Source organism: Amphiura filiformis, chromosome 12 (assembly GCF_039555335.1).
Source record: "Amphiura filiformis chromosome 12, Afil_fr2py, whole genome shotgun sequence".
Lineage (NCBI taxonomy): Eukaryota > Metazoa > Echinodermata > Ophiuroidea > Amphilepidida > Amphiuridae > Amphiura > Amphiura filiformis.
In genome coordinates, this window is record NC_092639.1 from 14558988 (window position 1) to 14575596 (window position 16609).

The 16609-nt window shown below is 35.6% G+C and overlaps 2 protein-coding genes across 2 annotated transcripts in view; one reads left to right on the plus strand and one right to left on the minus strand.

The window, feature by feature from the left end:
• Positions 1 to 4126, plus strand: part of LOC140165832 (uncharacterized) — a 30650-nt gene extending 26524 nt beyond the window's left edge. The window contains exons 10-13 of the mRNA XM_072189154.1: positions 209 to 333; positions 1963 to 2106; positions 2597 to 2740; positions 3232 to 4126. Of these exons, the coding sequence (XP_072045255.1) occupies positions 209 to 333; positions 1963 to 2106; positions 2597 to 2740; positions 3232 to 3478 (660 nt within the window). The 3' untranslated portion in view covers positions 3479 to 4126. The remainder of the gene's footprint in view (positions 1 to 208; positions 334 to 1962; positions 2107 to 2596; positions 2741 to 3231) is intronic.
• A 5920-nt stretch (positions 4127 to 10046) lies between these two features.
• The window catches only part of LOC140165835 (transcription initiation factor TFIID subunit 2-like), an 88448-nt gene continuing 81885 nt past the window's right edge, over positions 10047 to 16609 (minus strand). Inside the window, 2 exon segments of the mRNA XM_072189156.1 lie at positions 10047 to 14473; positions 15271 to 15391. Coding sequence (XP_072045257.1) covers positions 14277 to 14473; positions 15271 to 15391 — 318 coding nt within the window. The 3' untranslated portion in view covers positions 10047 to 14276.

Here is a 16609-nt window from a genome sequence, read left to right on the forward strand (position 1 = left end):
TGCAATGTAAATATCGCGATAGTTGTGTCAAAAAATGTAATTATTACTTTCCAAATGATGCACAAAACCTACAGAGCATGGAATTCCGTTATTATTTGCATACAAAAGCAATTTTGTGCATGGCTGTCGTGCCATGACGTCAAATGTCAAGAGGAAAACAAAATTTTGGACTTAATTCTATCATTCATCAATATGGTGTTTTTTTCAGGAGGGTAGAAGTAGATGGAGCCTTATAGCAAGTAAAGCCACTTCAGCATCGAGGAGGCAATCCACATCTGATGCAGCGACAAGTCGTCCTGAGAGTACAGATGGAGATGAAAGTCCACTACCAAGGTAAAGAGAGTAGATTTCTCATGTTTAGTGCACACCTATAAATAGGAATCTGCTAAACAATGTTGTTTTAAAAATGGCTTGTACTTAAACTCAATTGAATACATAAAAAATAGTTGAAATGCAAAGTTAGGCCTTGAATGCAAAGCTAGGCCCTGAATCATACTTACTCCTGATTTGGCACTTGCTATTTCGAGGGGTCAGTGACACAAAGACATAACTCCATTTTTTTTTTCGAAAATGAGATTTTGATATCAAAATTTTCAGAAACATGAGCACTTTCCAATAAACACATAGAAGTAACTCTATTTAGCACCCAATTGAAATCAATGGCCAGTGAAACATAAACTTCACTACATAAGTCAATGTGGACTATTATCTTTAAACTAATTTTTTTCAGAATGGCCAAAATGGAGTTACGTCTTTGTGTCATTGACCCCTCGATTTAATGTCTAGCAACAAAATTAGCAGTCCACCAATAGTGATACATAATACATGGAATTTAGTTTAATGTCATCACATGATGTTATGATAGAAAACAGGATTACATCATCATATACAACAGGTATTAGAAAAATGGGTAGGACAAACAGAAACACAACAAAACAGGTTCACATTCAGCTAAGTGGTACATGTCCAGCATTCGGCAATTTGAGTCATTTACAGGTGACACTTTTTTGTTGCAATGTTTTTCTACTGTTCACTTTGTCAAAGTGCTATATGAGCTATATGGACTCATTTTATGTTGAAGGAGGCCTAGCATATGGGTGAGAATGTCTATTAAAAGTGAGAAGTGAAATTGTAATTGGTAACATGCTCTGCAAATACTTTCTTCAACTTATTTGGTTTTTGTTACTGCACATGTCCGAGCAAACTCATTGCATGCTTACACTTGCATCCAGCATGCAATATGCAAAGTCGACTTTACGTACTGCCCCTAACTGTGTATACGCCATCCTATATGAATCTACAGTATTATGAGTCTCGGTAGATCTCACCTATTACAATTGTGACAATTTTGCCACATACAGCATTACAATGAACCTCACAAAGAACTTAAAACACTGTGTGCTTACCCATTGATCCTTTGCACGGTCATTTTAAAACAAGGTCTACCGGCAGTGTGCGTATGACTTTCAAACGGATGCTTTAATTTCCTAGTACGTTATGCATAAGCCTTCGGGTGCACTGCTAGAAAAATGCGAAAAACAAATATGCAGTTCTTGCGCATGCGTTTGCAGGGAGACCTTGTTTTGGTAGCAAGATGGCAAATCCATACAAAGGGTCAAGAGTTAGTATATGGAAAAAATTCCTAAAGAGTAAGTGGAATAGTGTGGAACAAGACCTATTTCTTGAAGAAATTGATTGTGAAAAGCAGAAAGCAGCACCATTTTGGATCTTGTATGCATTCTCACAGATTTCTTGTACTGGGTGCCAATTATTGGGCTGTGAATGTGATCCAGGAAGCTGTTCCATGTCAGTGCATTTTGCTGTTGTGTCAGTTGGACAACAGCTTGGTTACTGACATGTGTTTAGAGTAGGGTATTGAAGTAATCCTGTGTGTAATTTTGGTTCATTTTGATGGACAGAATTTGAGCTCAGTTTACAATCTTTGTATCCTTTTATCTACAGTCCTGTCAGTACCAGCTCCAGTTTACAAACTTCTCCATGTCCTACACCTAAGACACCTGACGTGCCTTTATCACCTAGCCATAAATCAGCAAGTGAAACGGCAGAAACAAGGACGAAAAGAGAGGAAGAAATTTACCAGCAAGGGTGAGTGGCAAGGATCTATAACATGGAAATAGTGTACCTCTGTATAACTTTGGTAAACTTCAATTTACAATGTGTGGTTGTTTGCATTCTGCTTGGAACGAAATAGTGCCAGTGTGCAAACCTTTGTAACGATATACTGCGTCTTGTCTCAAGTTGAGAGTGACGTCAGTGCGTTGCGTGATTGTGTCATCAGCGTAGCGACAAACCACACTTCTACGCATGTGTATATGCACACAGGATTTTTTTTTTGGTACACACGATTCGCAACTGTCACTGACTTCAAACATGGCATAACTCTCAACTTGAGACGAGATACACTAGGATAATAATAGTTTGATGTTTTGTGTTCGTTTTGCTGTGGGACAAATGTAGCAATTTTGCCACATCAATTACGCCACTGTTACAAACATTGCGAAGGAGAACTTATCATCTGAGTAGAGAGTTGAAAATTACAGCTGACAAGTTAACACATTGTTTTCATTATTTCTAGGTATGAACAAGGCGTCCGATCAAAGGTATCTGAAGAGCTGACTGACTTAAGAGGACAACAGAAGACATTTTGTGAGAATCTGGAAGGTTTAATGGAAAATGCTGCAGAAGAGGAAGAACAAGATGAAAAAGAACAACAGGAACAGTAAGATATTTTGTTGTCATACTTATATCAAGTTCATGCAATCAAGCAATGGCATACTTGATGGTAATATTGTTACTCCCCAAAGTTATCAAAATGAACCAAAATTGTGAGTCAAATGCGATCAGGGTTTTGTGTAGTAAAATCACTGCAGACATGTTCTGTTCTCATGACACACGAGGCGAGACACTTCCTACTTGTGACATAGCAGTAACAAGTTCATAAAGTGTTTTGCGGTTTTTTTTTGCTTTGTTTCTGAAGCCCTTTTCAATTGTGATGTTTGTGTTGTTGCAATCCACCACATTGCAGATTAGGGTGTGAGCAAGAAGATAGATAGGTTAAGAATTAATTTCTTCATTAATTTCCATTGGCATATGCACAACCGTAAAAGTGTGGATTCATCACCGTTTAACAACAGTTGGCTCCTGATATAGAATGAGTTGTTGAATTAAAATTAAAATCTAACTAAAATGGTGATTTTTATTACTCTACAGGGAAAGGAATGTACAGAACCAATTACTTCCGTGGACCATTTTTCACGATGCCCGTCAACGCAAGTACCTCCGACTTGGATTCGCCATTTTTCTATTCTTATTCGTCCTCCTGAATATAGTACTGCAGAATTTACCAGTACATATTTGTAAACCTGGTCTACCTGTTTCGAACAGTGCCCTCTACAAAGTGTGTGAGGTTTTAAGACCTTTTGTAAGACTTACATATGAGAGTCCACCACCTATCTAAAACTGATTTCGTGCAAAGTGGGACAAAGTATTTTCAACGCAAGTGATTGAGAATGATGGTGGAAAGTAAGAAATTGATGTTGATACTACGTCAATGACCATACTATCAATCAAGAGCTAATATATCATTGATGTCACATCAATTGCATCTATAGCATTTACAGTACCATATTATGCAGCTTACAGACCGAATCCGTCATCGCCTACAACTGCTGTGCCTAGTATGCTTGTAGCAACAACTGGAAAGTTATCGTCCATATCGTGTCGGACTCCAGAAATTATTCGTACAACTTTGGCCAGGCGCCATTCCAACTTCCTATTGGCGCCTGTGTTGTACTGCATCGTTGTGATAGGACCGCGCTGTGATGTTCTATAAATATTGGTTCAAAAAGAAACGCAGTCAAAAGGTCAATCTGGACATGACTGAGCAGTCTCGGTTCCCAGACACTTTTGTAACGTGCAAGTTTGAGTCGTCAAACCAGAAAGTTGGCAAATGAGTCTATGCAGCTTAAATAATGGTATGAAATACAACGAAAAATTAGCAGGTGTAAATCAATTCATTGCTACTAGATATAAACCAAAAATATACCAAACTTTGCAACTACCATGTACTGCTACTCTTTCAGATAAAAATGTTCTTTACAAATTTGAAGATATTTGCACTAAGAAAAAGTGGTCAAAGTAAGTTGTTTTTTGGTGCAAAGCAAAAAGTTTGGAAGTAATATGAACACATGACCAGATTTATTAAAGCAAAATATGATGACATGCAGGAGGAGATGTCAAAGTATGTTCATTTTTGTTTGTGTATTTTGGTGTGCTTTTGTATGCAAAAATTTAAATAACTCAATTTTGACCCTCGTTCCCATCATACATATTTTGACATCTACCACAAATTTGCATTTTGCAGACACCTGTCTCTTTTACACAACATTACCTCATGTTGCATACATATCTTCAACAATATTTTTTTAATTTCTGAGAATTGTCAATATGTATATTTACCTTTATGTTTGCAATTATGTTTTCAAGTCTAATGTAATTTATGTCCGTTTTACATGTTGGAAAAAAATGAAATAGTTTGATAATTGGTAAGAATTCAAGTGAATGTGCATCAATAAAAGAAGTTCTGCCCATCAACCTTCAAAATAGGTGACCTGGCTGGTACCAAATGGTTTACTGATGCTAGAGCTTTACCAAAACAAGGCATTTGTTCAAAGTCAATATCACAAATATAGTGCAAATTCCCAATTATTTTCTTTATTTTTTGATACATAATTTCTTTATTATCTGTAAGGGCTTGGTCACCCACCTTTGCACAATATTTTTTATGGAACCAGAGAGCACATCAGATGCACTAAAATGTCCTTCTGATATCAAATAATTTTGAAATTTGTGATATGATAAAATTTTATTATTAAAGCTTGACATCGAAGTAAACTAAATACTGTGTAATGGTGGATGACCGAGCTTTTTGACAAATCCATGTTTCGATATGATATGATGGCTCACATTTGTAGTTGTAGTTTCAAAAGTTTTCAGACAGTAGTCGGTTCCATCAGTATATGGTTCAAGCTATAATATCAAAGAAGCCAGCAACTTTGACTACTGTTGGGTGTTAAGTTTGATTCATACTTGTATTTGCAGCAGAATCATCATATGTTTACCAAAGTCTTATCTTGTGATATAATTATTTATACTCCATGCACTGTAATAATGGTTCATTTAATCCATGATTTATATCACCAAGCAGCAAATTAAAATTGTTTATCACAAGTAAATTTTTTGGCCCTAGTATGGTGTGAGGACACACTACTTAGAGCATTCAATCCAGTTGTGCCTAAAAACTGATTTGATTACTAAAAGTATCAGACCATATCATATTTTGGTGCATTTATAAATCTTAAGCAATTTGGATTGAGAAGCATATTACTGTCAGTACTTCCCATCATATGAAAAAACTAGATATTTATTGATAATATATTGGAATAATGAGAGTTTATATACTAATATGTGTGCCTTATTTGATATGTACTTCTTGTCAAAGACCAAAAGAGAGAGATAACCAATACAGAGTATATACAAAACTATAATCTATGTATTATGCCCCTATCAAATGATGTTCCGGCCCCTGGGTGCCCGGGGATGGCTAGGGCTATGGCTAAACGCCTGACTGGGCAATATTTTGTATGTAGAACCCCAGCCAAGTCCCAATTAACCCCCACAAGCCAGGTAATTGTTGTTAACCCCAGTCTGTTGCCTTGACTCAAATTCCCACCTGAGGGAGCAGTGTGGCACACTGGTTAAGGTCTTTGCCGCAAGAGGTCCTTGGTTCAATTTCCTGCATAACAAAAAAATCTCTGCTCTCCCTGTGGTTCATCTGGTAATGGCGGGGCAGATGATCCATGATAAAATACCTTGTTACAGTCGATTCCGATGATCAGAGTAACGCCCGATTGGCGGCTACACTTGCTTGTCCTGTAAAAATACCCCGACCAGCTATCTACGGCGACCAGGTCACTTGTGCCTGGCCGAAGTTTCGTCAGCGTTATCTCCTAGATTTCAGCTGTTAATGCTTAGATATGCTCGACATTAAAAAAGAATCCCAGCTCTTTGGACTTGATCAGCTCCATGAACAAGGCTCAGCACATGACTTGCAGGGACAAAATTTGTGTCAACTCCCCATCTAAATGTTATAAACTGCCCCGGGTACCCAGGGGACAGGGTTCTTATTGACAAGTGTATTATTAGGTGGCATTATTTATTCAACAACTCTAAAAGGTGCAATTCAATTTGCCGATGTGGCGATGTACATTATTTATCCAGATCAAACGTTACATGCATAAAGTGATCAAATTTTTTAAATCACATTCGTATATGATTTAATTATCAAGATAGATGCACATTGGGACCAAAATATATGCGCCATCTTATTTGATTTATCAAAACCCAGTCAAATAAAATGTAGCATTAATCTGTCAGCTTAGGTGTTTAAAATAAATTAAATAAATATAATTGCACATGATCCATGGATACCAACATAACAAAACCACAAAGTGACCAAATACTCGGGTGATGGACCACTAAATACAAAAGGATAGGAACTTTGCAGACATATATCATCCGAGTTTTTTTATATGCTAATAAAAACTACATTTTGAAAGTTCTGTCATCGGTAATGACAAAACTTGATAGAAACTCTTACAATAAGCATAGGTCGATGAAATAATTTACAAGATGAAAAAAGGACATATTTTGCTGCAAAAAATGTCCAGGACAAGTACAGGACAGGACAACCTCCTGCTGTGCTGATGGTCACTTTTCCAGACTTCATGTCTAGAAGATGCAATGTCAGCACCTGTGTGTACCATGTGACTTATTATTTTTAATCAACTATTTTTAATCACCTTAGCTGACTGTCGATAATTATTGCAAGTGTTTCTGAAACTGAAACAGGTCACTGTATGAGTTTCTTACAATATTGCATTCTGTGCATTCTTATTAATTTAAAGCGCGGTAACCAATTATTCATGCAAGATATATAAAAGTATATAATTTTGGAAAGGAAAATTAGTCAAGTAATCTCAAGCTTTCACTATACTGGAAAGTAGACCACCCTGTATAGTGTGATAGAACTTTTCTTCAGCCATAATAATTACTTTACTCTAGCCATGATCTTCACTGTTACTAATCAATAAGTTACAACAATTAGAGCATTATTGTAAGATTTGCTGAGGAGGACCCTTAATTTTTATTTCAAAATTTTGATTTACATGATTGCAATGTACTTTAATCAACTAAAATACCCTGTAAAACATATATACTGCTGTATTTGTGATCAAAATTGGCCATGTTTAGTCATTTTTTTTTAAATCCAAAAATTGAGAAAAGTGGAACCTGGAATAGTGTGTTGATTACAAAAACACAAAAAAAGCCATATTTTTGCATTTTGTTTTTTTCTATTTTTCTATATCTTGTATATAATTTGGTTCATCTCAAGTTCGATAGTGACGTATGTGGGTATTTCACACACCGCAGTATCAAATTGCGCTCGTAAATTTTAAACGCCCTGAGTGTACACGCATGCAAAAGAGCATTGACATCACTACCAAACTTGCGGTGAACCAAATTATAGTTAAGCAGTTACAGCACTTCTGAGAGTGCACAGCCACATTAACAAGTCTTGCCACAATTTGGCTTAATGTAATTCATAATGGTGTAAATTTGAAGTGGGATCCCAATCGGTTTATTGAATTAGTAACATCTCATTGGATAATGAAGAAGCATCCCATACGTTAATCTTTTCTTTTTTTATATATATTATGTATACAAAAATCATGGCGCAGGCGTCAGCAAGTGAAAAAAGTTTGATTGTGAGTTTGGTACAAGTTAGTACCTGACATTTAAAGTTTTAACCCTTACAAAATGTATTAAAATGACTTCGCACTACTAAAAATAAAAAAAAAAAAACCCAGCACTACTATTTTTTGGAGTACAGAAATATTACCTTGTTTTGCCAAAAGAAACATTGCTAAATCCTAATCCTTTTCTCAGTTTTAACTGGCAATGAAAGTCAAATTTTAATATTTGGTCAATTTTAGAATTAAGGGCCAAAACATGCATTTTAGGGCTTTTTTCATACGCTGTGACCATAAAGCCCAAGACCTGTATAAAGACTAATTTCAAGTTACTCATTTTAATTTTTGGATAACACATTTTCTAATCTTTTTCATAACCATAGCTCATACTCAGGATTGTGAATGCTTATTCTTGGAATTTTGGGACTACATTTGTAAGAAAATGTGCAAAAATTGCATGTTGTTGGCCCATTTTGCAAAAATATTTCAATTTTACTTTTATTGCCAGTTAGAACTAACTAAGAATTAGGATTTAGCTATGTTTCATTTGGTAAAAGAGGATAACATTTTTTAATCCAAATAGTTAGTGCTGTATTTTTGTGGAATAGGGAGTAGCTTGCAACAAGCTTACAATTAGCTTACACATGTGTATTACAAACATGCAAGCTAAGTTAAGCTTAAGCAACCAAGCAAGTACAAAGTTCTTGCGATTAAGATCTTATTACCAAGTATTTGGCAAGTAAGGTTTAAATTTTATGAATGAGAACAATATATGGAAGTAAGAACTATCATTAATGTCTTATTTTAATGAATGATGTGTATTTATTTATATCTTAGAATTTATTCGTATAGAATGTGTAATTTTAATTATATGTCAGTGTTGAATATGTTGTATTGATATTAAATATTTATTATGTTGAATTAAGAATGTTGTGAAATACAGTTTCTCATTCTGTTGACCAATTACTTTGTATACAGGGACAAATGGTGCCCTATAAAAATTTGGTCGGTCGATCGGGATTTCTTTTTTTCTTTCTTTCTTTTTTTTTTTTTTAATTACTTGCAAACTCTACTGTTTGTATTAATTAAGGCTCAAAATTTGACAAATCAGGCAATTTTGGTGTCAAAATGAATCAACTAACATTACAAGACAAAAATGTTGAATACAAGCTCTAAAATACATTTTTTTTGTACATCTTCAAAATGCAAAAATTTGAAAAAAAAAAAAAAACTTTTTCAGGAATTTCCAAAAATAGGGTCGGTATTCTTTTGTACAGTAAATAGAAAAAACAACAACTTTTTTCTGATTTCCAAAATTAGGGTTGGTCGGTTGAGGGCAAGCAAACATCTTTTTTTTTTTGGCCTTATGAGCGTTTAATGGCAAAAGAAATGCACCAGTAGTGGAATCGGAGGGGAAGGATTGTCCTTCAGTAAGGACTCTTGCCACTTACACCCTTCCCCACAAGAACTAAATGACCAGACAGTTCATGAATTAATTTTTGTAAAAAGGTCTCATTACCACTGACCATGACCTTGCCCCATACCCTCTACATGTCTTGTTATCATGTTAAAAATGCAAGCTATATTTGACATACTTAGCGCCCGTGTGCTTAGGTTGACCATTTTCAGGGGCACTTATTAAAATGATGAAATGAAAGTAAAATACAGTGTGCCTGAAGTCAAAATAATTGTAATCCTGAGCCAGATTCAATGGTAATTTTGTTTAGATTTTTGACTAAATTTAACTAAAGTTAAAAAATCTAAATAAAATTACCATATTGCACAGTTGTTAACTTCGGTAGGGGGCGCTTATTTGGAGAGGAGTGCTAATGAGGTCGAATACGGCACATCTCAAAGTTTCCCACATCGCAAAGTGTTTAAAATTAAACCATAATTTTTTGCTATATGTGATCATAGCAAATTTGGTCTATTCCAGTTGAAATCCATACACATCCTATGGAAGACCATCATTGATTCAGCTGTGCCATTTGAAATTTTCACTCCGTGTGAACGATTAAGGCGATGTCTTCCATAGGGGGCATATGAATTTCAACTGGAGTATATTGGGTATAATTCAAGAGCCAACGGACTAGAATAATTAACATGGAAAAAAATGTTTCAACTCAGGATCTACGCTTGCTTGTTGCATTGCAAGCCATAAAAGAATACTTTACGACACAAATGAGGAGGAAATGTGTTGGCAAATCATGCTTTATTTCAATTTCAAACATGATACATGTATAGCCTTATACACTAGTAACTAGTAAGTAATAAGCAAACTAGTTTATAAATATACAGTCTGTCAATTCTAAACTTTTCAAAAAAAGTTTGGAAACTTTTCAAAACGGCTTTATATCAGAAATATTTGAGATCTATTTCCATATTTTTATCAATACAAACATTGTTCTTTTCTGTCAAAAATGATACCAAATTTGTGACCATAACTTATTCCATGGTTGCGTAACTGTCTTTGAAAGACAAGGAGGTCTCAAACAAAATGGGCCAAATCTGCCATTGTCTGCGCCATTTGCATCAGTAAACATGAATAAGGAAATATCACACTGTTTCATTAAAAACGGTTTCAAAGTGCTGCCAGTCTGATATACCGGTCTTCTGCAGCCGTTGTTTTTCTTGGTTTTTCTGGGTTCTTTTATTCATGCATTAAACCACTCGTTCATTCATTCAGAGCAATAAGATGAGCGCAGACAATGGTCAGTTTGGCACATTTTCTTTGAGACCTCTCTGTCTTTCAAAGAAAGTTACTCAGCCGTGGAATAAGTTATTGTCACAAATGAGGTGTCATTGTTGACAGGAAAGAACAATGGTTTCACTGATATGAAACAATATGGAGATAGATTTCAAAACTTTCTGATATACAGCTGTTTTTAAAAGTTTCCAAACCTTTTTTTGAGGAGTTTATGTCTTCTTATCAATAAGAAACCTATTGGGGATATTGCCTACTTTTAATTTCCCTCTAATTTCCTGCCTAACAATACAATTATTTCATCAGACACAACTTCATATATTTTGTTTGCATCCAAAAACATGTAAGCCCATGGTGCACAGGGTTGTTCTCACTAAAGATTCACATACATGTTTGTCATAATGCTTCTAGCTTGAACAGGGCATAACAATATGTTACACATTGGAAACAAAATGCTGCACAATTCTGACATACTTTTTATATAAATGCAAAAGATACCTTCTGTTTACAAGTCTGCTTTTTCAAAATATGGCGTACACAATTGGAGGGCAGTCTTCAATCTGGGTAAAACCCAGCAAATTCAAGACACTTTAACCATTTTGTGCAGCGCCATCCTATTGTGTCCACCATATCTTGAAATTATCACCCTGAAAATCTTTGCAATATTTTTTTTACTAAAACACGCCCTGCAGTTGGCACCTGCTCCTCCCTGATTGAAGACGCTTTACTGTATCACCAACCCTGGTACTTGCCATTTACTCGTTAACCCTTACACCCGAAAAAAACCACAGAATACCACGATGAAAAATTCTGCGCATGCATGCATCCCAGGGTCTGCGATGACCCTAAATGTCAAATGCTCACGGAATTGCGGGCCGGGCAGCAATTAGCTGTGTAGATCCCGGTCTGCGATCGTGTGGTTGGCATGCGGGGGGTCAAAGGTTCGAATCCCGGGGGTGCCAAGTCAAAAATTCTTCTTCTTCTTGAAAAATTCGGATCTTCTGTGACTTCCGATAGCAAAAAACCTGGGTCAGTGTTAGGGTTAATCGCCTACTGGGTCCCAGTCTGTACCAACATGATGTACTCGCCCAGACACCAATTTGCATTTGAACTTGTATATAATCTATGTACACAGGCTTTTAAAAACTACCCTGGCTATCAACAAGTACCCTAAGCAAGGGGTTTCCTCTTGTGTAAATGTGTGATGTAAATAAGCAACCTATTTTTCACATTTTCCTGTTTGTATAGACAATTAATGCTCTGCATGCTAGCCATAGGTCCAAGTTTTGAGATATTTTCTCAAAATATCAAAACTATTTTAGAACCACTGAACCAATACTAGGCTTGTTTGTACTCATTTTAATGCACTTTACATGCCGGTTCCAAATACGGTCATGACAATTTACCATTCTGAAAAAAAATTTGAAACTTGCCGTCTACAGTCGACACTTTTTCCTGACCACAAAAATTACAAATTGTCCTTGTTTTTTAGGATAAATTGCAAGTGATACCCGATGGGTGCACTGCAGGTACATTGTGATCTGCTAATAGATAGCGAAGAGCTGCTCAAATTGAAGCTTATAACTAATGCCACACATCGAACAAGAATTAAGCTTATGTATAAACAGACTGGCAGGTCACATTGGCAACACATGAAGAGCTTTGTTTCAAAACCCCTTACATCCACTTGCCTAATTTTGAGAACACATCAAAAAATCATAAAAAAAATCACTGATATATGGGGGTTTGCAACAAAAGCAGTTTTTGGCGGGATGCTCATTCTACCCAAGCATCCCACCAAAAAAAACCCTCTTATATCAATGATTTTTTTGATGTGTTCTCAAAATTGGGCAAGTGGATGTAAGGGGTTTGAAACAAATCTCTTCACATACACATTTACATATGAAGAGTGCTTGTCAAAAGCTTGCTACGTTCACCAGCACATGTTTCTCATTTAGTGATAGTTTATGTTATTGTTACTTAAACATAATAGTTACAAAAGCGAGTGAGTGTCTTCCATAATTTCATGATCAAAATATTTACTGTTTCATAAGATATTTTCATTTATCCAATGACCATTATAAAGTAAAGTGGGGTAATGTACTGGTAGCATGAACAAGTCTGGTAAAAACACTCACCATATGTGATACAATCAACCAATATGAGTCATTCGCTACAATAGATTTAGAGAGCCATTGACCAGAAGTATTGAACCTCTTTTGTATGCATTGTCTGCAATGCAAATATTCATCTCATCAAATCCAATCTGATGGCAGCAACAAATTAACATTGTTCTAATATGACATTGTATGACATCTAGTAAGTATTAGTGCTTTGAATTAATTCATCACCAAATGTTGATAATCGAGAAAGGTAAATTAAATTAATTAGCAAAATAATAGATCCAGTTGATAGAAAATGATTGGTTGATGCATTCACGTGTCAAGCGATGTCACTTGAAAGTTGAGATTTCTTCAACTTCCCAAAGCAACATTGTTTTTGCCTCGGCGATTTGTATCGATTGATCGCCTTGACGCTCTGAAAATGGAAGTAACACTGAGCATGTGTGAGAATTGCTTTTCAGCAAAAGCGATCAAGTATAAATTCAGCTTTACTTATCTATTAGAGAACAAACCAAAAGATCACTGAACTCCAGTAAATGTAACTAGTTTTGATACAAGCGTGACTCCTTCCTCCTTCCCTCCCCATCATTCAATGAAACCAGAAAGGTTACATTGACGTTCTTCTTGTTCGCCATCGTAATATGACGTCAAAATCGGTAATTGCCACGTCAAGTGGTTACCAGGTCAACTGGTTCGCAGAAGTGAGCAAAAGTTACTATTAATTTGCTGTTATAGTGTGACGTCGTAGTGAGATGTGAAAAAAGATTGTTGCCAGGTCAACTGGTTCATAGAAGTGAGCAAAAGTTACATTGATGTTTTTCTTAATTTGCCATCGTATTGTGAGGTTAAAATCTATCGTTGCCAAGTCAACTGGTTCACGCTACCTATTTTTGGAACCAGAACCAAAATGATCACAACACAAAGTCAATGGGTTGCTTACAGGTGTGTAAAACAAGCATGAACTAGTAACTAAGGTATGACGTATTCGATGGCCAATAGTATATAAATTCACACTTGAAGGGAGCAAAAGTTACAGTGATGTCCTTAATAGTATATCTTCCAGGCTAGCCCATTGGGTCTATTTTACTTTTGTTTCCTTTATGCACAAATTGTGTAATTTTACTTTGCTTTTGATGCATTTTAGCCGAATTTGTACAATAAAATAAAAAATACAAGGAACAAATCAACACTTTTAATCCTTCCCAAATGAAACTAGTTTCATTCATAAAGCTTCATCAATCTTTTGGTTAGTTACATTGGCCCAGTGTGATTACTAACTATTTTGTGTTCACATCACAAATTGGGCTTTTCCTTTTAAAATTCACACTCCCCCTGTGGAAGATTTTGGAAATATCTTCCACAGGGGAGTATGCATTTCAAATGGAATGAGCACATTAGGCAGCTCTATTTGAATTTCATACACCCTCTGAGAAAGATTCAACATGAATGTTCCACAGAGGGGTGATGAGTTTCAAAATGAGTAGGTTAATGTGCTAATTCCATTTGAAGTTCATACTCCCCCTGTGGAAGGTATTTCCAAAATCTTCCACAGGGGGAGTGTGAATTTTAAATGTAACGGCCCAATGGGGTATTTCATTTGAAATCCACACCCAATCATTAGTGAGTACTTGAGCTGCTTTTATCGCCTTTCTCATGTTTATGTTTCTTATGTTTATGCTTCTCTTTCTTTTTCTTCTTTTTCTGTGTTTTACTGGTGTCACTTGATAGTGATTGTTTAGAGTCATTTCTGTGCAATCCTGGGCGATTAGAGTCTCCTGTGTCGGAGGCTAGACGACTGCTTGTACCTCCATCACCTGAAAGAATGAAATATTTGTCAAATTATTACAAAATTTACACACAAAAAACCCCAAAAAAAACAATACACCAGAATTCTGAAACAATGCTCCATGAGACAGCACTGCAGTTTGTTGGTGGTGAAATTTACAAGAGGGTCAAAGGAGTGCCAAATGCAGCCGGGGTTCTGAAGCCCTGATGAGATTTCCTGAATCTTTTATTTCTTGACATGATTTTCAAATAAAGATGTGCTGTACCAACACATTAAATAAAAGGTTTGTCTCCAAGCTCCTATATGCATTAGAAAATAATTTATGCATGTTAGTCACATCTAAATAGTCAAAAAACAGATAATTTTTTTCACAATTAAAAACACAAAAAGTGGCTCTAGTTTGCAGTCTACGATCTCAATTTCAGAAAATTTTTCACTGTGTCTTCTGCAAATATCCAGAAAACACAAGATAATATAAAAATAAAGTCAGGACTCAAAACAAACATTCTGTATCTGTGATTATGTATGTGTAGTGCAGCACTTGCAATAATACAAGCCAAACAGGTTCCAGTAGTGAATAAAATAGCCTATTATTTAATAAAATAACAAAATATTTAAATTAAACTGCAATCTAACGATGTTACAATGAAAAAGTACAATTGATTTTTAAAACCTTTTACAACACAAGTAGTTCCCACACTTGCTGATAAATGACAGACTTGCTCAAAATACTTTAAAAATGTCAAATGAGTGAAGTACATGTAATTTACACTATGCATTAACAAATAATAATTTATATTTCGGACTTGTATCAAGTCTACTTACTCTGCAATGAATCTACTGGCTCCTCCTTGATATTACTACTAGGTGTGGATGGACTCAGCATCTCTTGACCTGGTGGACTCATCAAAGTCTGCGATTCATTATAATCATCCACAGGAGATGACTAGGGACAAAGAAGAATAGAATATCTTAACAAAATACTGCTTAAACCATTATGATGTTCTCAGAATCCTCCTTCCTATACTTTGTACAGAGTTGAAGAGTCCAATATAATCAACACTTGGACTCAAAACTTGGACTGTGTTGGATAGGCTCACTTTTCCCCCAAAAATTGTTTTCTACAATTTTTTGACCAAAACTCATTTTTGACTTGCTAGTTTTTGACCCAAAATCACATTTTTGACCCAAAATCACAGTTTTGACCAAAAAATCACATTTTTGACCAAAAGTCATGTTTTTGACCAAAAAAGATTCTGAAAACATAATAATGATAAAATTTGATGGTTTTTTCACCCAATACAAAATTTATTGGTCTTGCTATGAGTTTTAAAATATTGGACGAGGCGAATAAATTTGTGTATTGTTCAAACCATCCAATTTTATATCAAAATTGGGAATAACTAATTACAAAGCGTACCTCTTGATTACTTTTTTTTCTATGTGCCCTGCAAACTTTGATTCAAAGTATGTAGTTGTTTGTGTTCTGCGGGTTACATGTTGTGTCAAAACATGGACTGAGCGATGCATGCACAAAACTTTCAAGCTTAAGGGGGTACTACACCCCTGTGGTAAATTCGTGACTATTTTTGCATTTTTCTCAAAAATAATAACACACTGGTAACAAAAGTTATGTATATTATTGGGCAAGGAATCCAATTACTACACTGAAATTTCAGTGACTCAAGACAAGCGGTTCAATATATATGATAGGAAATGAGGTACATTCTAGCGGTACCTCTTTTCTTATTATAAATAATGAACCGCTTGTCCTGGGTCACTGAAATTCCAGTGTAGTAATTGGATTCCTTGCCCCTATAATATATATAACTTTTGTTACCATTGTGCTATTAGTTTTTGAAAAAAAATGCAAAAATAGGAACAAATATATCGAGGGGTGTAGTACCCCCTTAAAGACGCAAATTATCATACAAGTTTGGGGGCTCTTACCGATAAATGACTGAAGTATACTATTTACCCACTATGAGTGACAAACCAATATGGTTAATTTACCATTAGCCTTTTCGAGATATGGCGGACACAATAGGATGGCGCTGCACAAAGTGGTAAAGTCTTTTGAATTTGCCGGGTTTTAACCAGATTGAAGACTGCCCTCCTTTTGTGTATGCCATACTAGGAAAGGCCTAATGACCCATTCCATGTC